This window comes from Mus pahari, chromosome 11 (genome assembly GCF_900095145.1).
Source record: "Mus pahari chromosome 11, PAHARI_EIJ_v1.1, whole genome shotgun sequence".
Classification (NCBI taxonomy): Eukaryota; Metazoa; Chordata; class Mammalia; order Rodentia; family Muridae; genus Mus; species Mus pahari.
Genome location: NC_034600.1, coordinates 45,026,869 through 45,034,866, shown reverse-complemented (window position 1 = coordinate 45,034,866; position 7,998 = coordinate 45,026,869). Strand labels below are relative to the sequence as shown.

General features: G+C 40.9%; 1 protein-coding gene across 1 annotated transcript in view; it reads left to right on the top strand.

The window, feature by feature from the left end:
* Positions 1 to 7,998, top strand: part of Itga2 (integrin subunit alpha 2) — a 97,026-nt gene that overhangs the window by 77,570 nt on the left and 11,458 nt on the right. The window contains exons 21-25 of the mRNA XM_021208571.1: positions 654 to 746; positions 1,206 to 1,282; positions 1,364 to 1,447; positions 5,418 to 5,520; positions 7,056 to 7,166. Of these exons, the coding sequence (XP_021064230.1) occupies positions 654 to 746; positions 1,206 to 1,282; positions 1,364 to 1,447; positions 5,418 to 5,520; positions 7,056 to 7,166 (468 nt within the window). The remainder of the gene's footprint in view (positions 1 to 653; positions 747 to 1,205; positions 1,283 to 1,363; positions 1,448 to 5,417; positions 5,521 to 7,055; positions 7,167 to 7,998) is intronic.

The following is a 7,998-nucleotide window of genomic DNA, read 5'->3' as shown; positions in this document are numbered from 1 at the left end:
GGCCATCATTGGGAAGAGAGGCCCCTTGGTCTTGTAAACTTTATATGACCCAGCACAGGGGAAGGCCAGGGCCAAGTATTGGGAGTGGGTGGGTAGGGGAGCAGGGGCGGGGGTGGGGTATAGGGAACTTTCGGGATAGCATTTGAAATGTAAATAAAGAAAATAATAATAAATAAATTTTAAAAAGATGTCTGGTTATTATATTAAACATATTTGTGCTCCTGAACAACAAAAGGTGATCTCCTTCTTAGTGTGCATTTTGCCAATCCTTTGGCTTCTCGAGTATATCTTTAGAGTTGGCAGTGCAAATGCACACTAACCATTTGGATACCACAAGATATTCAAGTCTTTGAGAACAGTAAAATATTTAAATAAAAAACAATATCACTGCTAAGATGTCCTTGTATACATTTCAGTGTGGGTATGCACACACATACATACATACATACACACACACATACATACACACACATATATATATACCACACATATATACACACACACACATACACATACCACACATACCACACATATACACACCACACATATATACACATATACACAGCACACATATATATGCACACATATACACACAAATATCATATATACACACACGACGCACACTTAATTGTTATTTCTTTGGTCCTGTTCAGGTCGATGGAACAGAAGTAACATGTGAGGTTGGTTCATCGCAGAAGTCTGTTACCTGTGATGTGGGATACCCTGCCTTAAAGAGTGAACAGCAGGTACAGTTTGCATGCTCCAGTCCAAGCCCTCCACAGCTGAGAGCGCTGTCCATCCTGGACATCATCATTTAACAGACACCAGAGAGTATCGACACACCCGGATAGGGTTCCCTCACTGAGGTTTGTTTAAATGGTTAGCAAAGGTCGTATTTCCTCCATGTACCTTTTCGCAAGTGCACATACAACACAGAATGTCCTTTTGTGTGGCTATGTTGACCAACATCAGTCAAAGCGCTAGAAGTAAAGTTCAGGTCAGCACAAAGCTTGGCAGTTCTGACAGACAACTTCACAGTGTGTGTATCTGAGAGAAGTTAAGCTCTGTTCTCAGATCAACAAGCTAAAGTAACTCAACATCTTAAGACCAAGTTAAGAATTCCACGAGAATGGGTCTATCTTGCTAGAGAACACTTTCCTAGCACAGAGCATCGTGGACTGATGGGTTTTTAATGTTCTGTGTAGGTGACTTTTACCATTAACTTCGACTTTAATCTTCAAAACCTCCAGAACCGGGCCGTCGTCAATTTCCAAGCCTTCAGGTAAGATGCAATCGAATCACTGGAGCTCAGTGGAGCTTCTTATGAGATTTCTCTTTAAGTGTTATCTATTTGTTTTAACAGTGAGAGTCAAGAAACTAACAAAGCAGACAATTCGGTCAGCCTCACGCTTCCCCTCCTGTATGACGCCGAACTTCACTTAACCCGGTAGGTGAAGACCTGCTACTTGGGTGAGTAGCATTTTACCCCTGACAGCACCTTGTTACATAAATCATTGAGCTCATTACCACAGACAGTCCTCTGTTTATTCAGTCTTAGATTATGACTTTATTTCCCACCTGTCAACTACATGAGAAATATGCAGATAAACTGATGCCAAGGGACACTTTGACCTTTGAGGTTTATGGATTCAGAATAGCACCAGGATTGCAGAGGAAAAAATGTTTTGGTCACATATGTCAACATATGTCACATAGGTCAAGCTACCATGATGTGAATCAGCATTTCACTGGAGCTTTCTCTAATGTATAGGATTCCATATTCTCTTAAACATATAAGGTTTAAGTCTGTGTGTTTTCACCTATGTTAACATTAAGTAGAGGATTAAAGCAAGGCTTTATTTTCATTGGCATCTTAGCTACATATGTTTATGATTGTAACGTACGTCAACACCCCCTAAAGGTGGTGAGATGCCTGAGCTCTATCAAAAAACAAACAACAAAAAACTTCCAAAACACAAACAATAACAACAACATCCCCTTGATCCTTAGACACCAAATCATATTCTTGGGGACCTTGACAGTTGCCTGCATTTCTCACTGCCCCATTCATTATATGCATCCTGGACGTTGGGCCATATACCTGTTCTTGGGCATGGAAGTCCCCAGCACCACATCTTAGACAGGGCACAAACAATATAAAATGGAGTCACGGGCCAAATAAGCTGATATGGAAGTTGGCCTAAGACTCTCTCCTTAATGGAAAACCCCAGACGTGACTGATGGCGGTTTTCTTCCTACCAGGAAGAAGTGGGGGAATTTCCAAAGGAAGGCATCCATGAAGAAAGGCTTTCTTCCCTTTTCTTGTCTTCCAAACACAGGTCAACCCGAGGACAGTAGATAAAATATAACTAGTAGACACCAATTAGCTTGACTTGTCCCAAGGAGCAGGTGTCTTGGGAAACGTGTAACATACAAATCCAACAAGTGCTGTGGGCAAATCCCATCTAAGCTCACTCTACAAACTAAGACCACTTCCTCTTGAAAACCAAAGGCCCCTGAAAAAGCACAATACCGATTTCCCAATAATTCTATGGGTAACTACATTCTCTGACTTGGGCCTTGCCAGCCCAGTCCAGGAAAGCATGGAGCATACAGCTCATGCAACAAATCACAAAACAAAACTGAAAAGGAGTGTGTTCTATCCTGTTTGAAGCTTGAGATACTTGGGCAAAGGTAAAAACAACACATTGTACCAAGTGAGTCACAGAGACACAAGTGGAAACAAAACATGGCCCATGTTATGCAGCCCTGAGAAGCTCAGTGGCTACAGTTTCAAAAAAAAAAAAAAAAGAAAAGAAAAGATAAAAGAAAGAAAGAGAGAGAGAGAGGGGGGGGAGGGAGGGAGGAAGGGAGAGAGAGAGAGAGAGAGAGAGAGAGAGAGAGAGAGAGAGAGAAAGTCTCTTTGCTTAAAAAAAAAAAAAAGCGATTGATGGAATCGCCATTTCACTGAGAACTTTTCCTGATGTTAAGGATTCTATATTCTCTTATACACATTTGGTAAAAAGTCTATGTGTTTTCACATATGTTAACAGGAAATAGAGGATTCAAATAAGACTTTTTCTTTTATTGGCACCTTAGCTATGTATGTTTGAGACTGCAATTTTATTCTACTGTAGTCTAGGACTAGAGTCTATACTATGTGCTTACAATGTTAAGGTATATAGTCAAATTTTTCATGATGGAGAATTTTAAAGTAAGGACTTCTGATCCAACACCCAGATAGTTTCCCACAAGATTCTTTTTTAAAAGCATTATGTGTGTGTATTTGGAAAATACGAACATTACAGTAAGACTCGAAATGAAAAATGAGGTTAGCATTCTCTACCACCTTGGTGACATCCCCCACAAATGACTAACGAGGCTATTTTAGGGTATCTCCCATACAAGTAGCTCATTCATCTGCAGGTCATACACATACACATAAACACATGTTCTCATTTCTCTTACTCATATGCAATGCTAAAATATTATTTCCTATCTTTATGTTGTTTTCATATCAGGATATACATATCTAATTTATTCTATTTCTAGATGTGTCATAGTTCATGTACCCACTCCAGTATTAATTAGATATTTAGTTGGTTTACATTTTTTGTTTATGTAACCATAAAAAACAATACTGCAAAAAAAGCTTTAATATTTTATAAACTTCTGAGGAAAGCATTACCCTTAGCAGCTACTGGGATACTGTATAAATACAGCCATAGTCTATGCATATAATAAATACAAATAGAATTATTTTGAATAGGACCCTCTTCAATTTAGATCACTAATACCGTAACCCATAAGTAATGTAGGGAAAAATTATGTAAAGTAGAAAAATGTCAGATCTCCTTAAAAAAAAAAAAGCAGACCATATCCATCAATTTAGGAGCTGGCTCTGTTTAGGGGATTACATAAACTTCTGGAAAGGGAAGAAAATATCATAGCTGGGTTTTCTGTTTTAAATCCTTGTGTTTTCCCATTTTCCATACAAAGCTAACACATCACTATTTCCTCTCACACAAAACCTTGACAAACACCCACATATTTTTCAAATCTTATGTGACAGGTTTTCCTTCTGAAAATCTGGAAAAACATTCTTAAAGAGGGAGAGAGATGGGGGGCAGTCAGAGAGGGGAGAATGGAGAGATAGAGAGATGGAGAGAAGGGGGTGCCCAGAAGATAAAAAAAATATTATGGCTCAGAAAATGTCTAGTCCTTTCTTTTGGGAAATAAACTGAATATCCTTTAATTTAGATAAATTATAGATGTCCCCTGGAAATATATGGAAGGCAATGCATAGCGCTTTTCAAAATCCTGCTCTGGCTATCAGCTCCTTCATGCTCCACAAATTGCAAGGGTTTCCTGGGGAATCCTCTGGCCTGGGCATTTCTGTGCTTGCAGGCATTAGTCAGGAACCCTAAACTGTATGATCAATCATAATAAAAGTTTTGGGTTTTAAGAGTGGTCCTGCGCAGCTGGGTGGTAGTGGCCCACGCCTTTAATCCAGGCACTTGGGAGGCAGAAGCAGGTGGATTTCTGAGTTTGAGGCCAGCCTGGTCTACAGAATGAGTTCCAGGACAGCCAGGGCTACACAGAGAAACCCTGCCTTGAAAAAACAAAAAGCAAAGAAACAAACAAACAACCAAAAAAAAGAGTGGTCCTGCAACATTGGAAACAAATTTGACAAACCCTCAACTTATTGTCAACTATTAGAGTTTGTTTAAAATGAGAGAAAGATTCATAAAATCAGCCCATGCCCCGTTTGAAAGGCATTTAGTGATGCACACTGCAGGAGCCAGTAGCTGGTTACCCATCATTCTACTACATCCACAAGTGAAAAATCTGGGCTCACAAATCTAATCCAGCCACCAAAGCTGGAGAGTCTAACTTTATTAACATACTTGCTGGTGTGGAGACTAACACAACGGTCAGTTCTAAGATAATACTTTTATACCTACGTTAGATAAACTTGGCTACTGATAAGCACATAGACTTTCCTCAGAAAGAGAGTGAAGGGGTATGGCTTAAAGGGAAGTACTTTTAAGTAATTTTAGTATTTTTCAAAACTTTTATATTTAGTAACTTTTGTGCTGTGACAATACTAATTAATAATTCTACACATTTATGGGACTTGACATAAAGATGATGTATACCACTAATATCGGGGATAGGGAGCATTGCTATTTCCAACCTCCTCCGACACCAGTGAAGCAGAAAAGCAGATTCATAGTCTCTCATGTGGAATCTTAAAACACGGGTGTGAAGGAAGAATACTCATTCGGTGTTTCTATAGTAATAGTGAGCTGTTTTGGTGATAATCCAAGCTAGGAGACACTTAAGTAAAATAAATATGATGCTTCAAGAGAAACAGAAAAACCGAAATAATCGGCTTCACCGCTGTCCCCCAACAGATCCACCAACATCAACTTCTATGAGATCTCTTCGGATGAGAACGCTCCTTCTGTCATCAAGAGTGTTGAAGATATTGGTCCTAAATTCATCTTCTCCCTCAAGGTTGGTAAGCTTGTCTTAAGGATGACAAACCAGGAAGAGGAGGAGAGAAACAAAGGAGGCTAGGCTGAGGAAGAAGTGAAGCAAGGCCGCAAGGCACCGCACCGGGGGGTTGTCAGTCTTGAGTGTGCAGTAACACCGAGAGAGCTCGTTACCGTGAACGCACAGCTGAGCCTCAGCCCTAATTGGCTGACTCAGAAGGGCTGTGGTGAGGCAGGAAGCGAGCTTCTGAGGCGTCCACCTCTGAGGCGTCCACCTCTGAGGCGTCCACACAAAGCTGCCGATGCTGCAGCACAGGCAGTGCTAAAGATGCCGAGAACTCTGAGGTAGATGACAGATAAGTTGAGGGATTTGTGTTCGGTTGCGTGTCCTAGGTAAGGGAGAAATGATATATTTTCAAAGCAAAATACTCATGATTACCTAACAAGGGCATCATTACAACGGCGTTACTGAGGGCGAGTGTCCATTACACTACTTTCTGCTTGGAGACCAGTCCTGTTTGCAAAGTTCATCAGTATGGTACAGATAGGGACTTTGTACGGTCGTGCTAAGTAGTATTTAAAATGCTCTGAGTGGATTCAGTACAACATAACTGTAAGGATACATAACTATTAATCTAAAGATTGAGATTAGGTATTTAGAGAGATTCACAGAAATACACTGTAATCCCAGAATTTGGGAAGCTGAGGTGAGATAGGTGTAAGTTTAAAGCCTGTTTGGACCACAGAGTGTGACTAAGAAAGAGAGAGAAAAATTGAGCTATGAAAGAGAGAGAAAAATTAAGTTATGAAAGAACAGCTAATTTAGAAAAACACTAGAAAAAACCTTTGGAATGTAAATAGGAACACACCTGTCTCCCTGAGCCAATCGCCATTCCATCTCTGCATTTCCACTAGTCCAGGAACATCTTCAGCCCCGAAGTTTGGTTTCATGTCTTTAATGAGAAAAGAATCTTGATTGGTTATCCAGATTTTGTGAAGTGAAGAAAGCAGAAAGTGAAGAAGGCAACCGCATGTGTCATAAGATGTTTACAGTTAAAAAAAAAAAATAACAGTATTAAAAGTATAAGTGTGAGCCATTGTATCAAGTGTCTTCCACACTAACAACTTAATTCCCACCAGTGGGAACAGACAGCTAGGGAGTGCATGGCCACTGATTTTTTTGATGGTCTTTGATCTTCAGGTGAAAATGTGATCTTTAGAGCCCGGCGTGGTGGCGCACGCCTTTAATCCCAGCACTCAGGAGGCAGAGGCAGGCGGATTTCTGAGTTCAAGGCCAGCCTGATCTACAAAGTGAGTTCCAGGACAGCCAGGGCTATACAGAGAAACCCTGTCTCGACTCCCTCCCAAAAATTGAAAGAAAAGAAAGAAAGAAAAAAAAAAAAAGAAAAAGAAAAGTAAAATGTGATCTTTAGTGAGGTTTAGTGAGGCCCAAGCCGCACTGCTAGTCTCCATTCCCCTCACCATGGACAGCATCACTGATAGCATCATGGATGGTTTTTCTGACAACATTTGCATCTCGTGTTATTGTCTACATAGGTAACGGCTGGAAGTGCTCCAGTGAGCATGGCATTAGTGACCATCCACATTCCTCAGTACACCAAGGAGAGGAACCCACTCCTGTATCTGACTGGGATACAAATGGACCAGGTAAGGACAGTACACCTGGCCACGCAGACAGAAGTGACCCAAGGCTTACGGGTGATTGTGTCTGCGCCTGAAAGTTGAAAAACAAGAGAGACCATACATGCATCCCAGATGCCAACAAGCTAACATCAAACTTCATATGTCCTAAGAAAGTCAACAACCTGCTTTAAGTGGTCAGAGGTCGTTGCAATTATTCTGGTTTTTTTTTTTTTTTTTTTTTTTGTGGGAGGTGATTCAAGTTGGTCAGAACCCTCCTAGGAGAGAAAACCAAGAAGTGAGAGATTCGGGTTACTTACGGGCACATGGTAGGTCTAGAAAGCTGCAATTAATAGGGGGTCTTCAAGCCAGATGCTTGAAGCAACATTTCATCTCTAGTGAGTGTCTCATGGTAGTTGGTATAGAAAAGGGGAAATGGAAGTTCATTGCCAAGTGGGAAACTGGAGAGACTTCTCCGCTCCCTTTTTTAGGACATCCTTCCAGTTAATTAGCTGGTAGATGTTCTACTGGGACCCAACTCTTTTTTTTTTTTTTTTTTTTTTTGTCTTCTGTAGACCAGGCTGGCCTCCAACTCAGGAATCCACCTGCCTCTGCTGCCCAGCAACTCTTAAAGGTCTCATCCTCTCTTCACACTGCCACCTTGGGGACCACAGTTTTTCTTTGTATTCCTCCCTTATATATTACATCCCAATTGCAGTTTCTATTCCCTGCCTCCCCCCACTCTTCCCCTCCCGTCTCCCCTCTCCTTCAGACCCTTGCCCCACCTCAGAAAATAATAGATTGCTTCTTGCTCTCTCTCTCTCTCTCTCTCTCTCTCTCTCTCTCTCTCTCTCTCTCT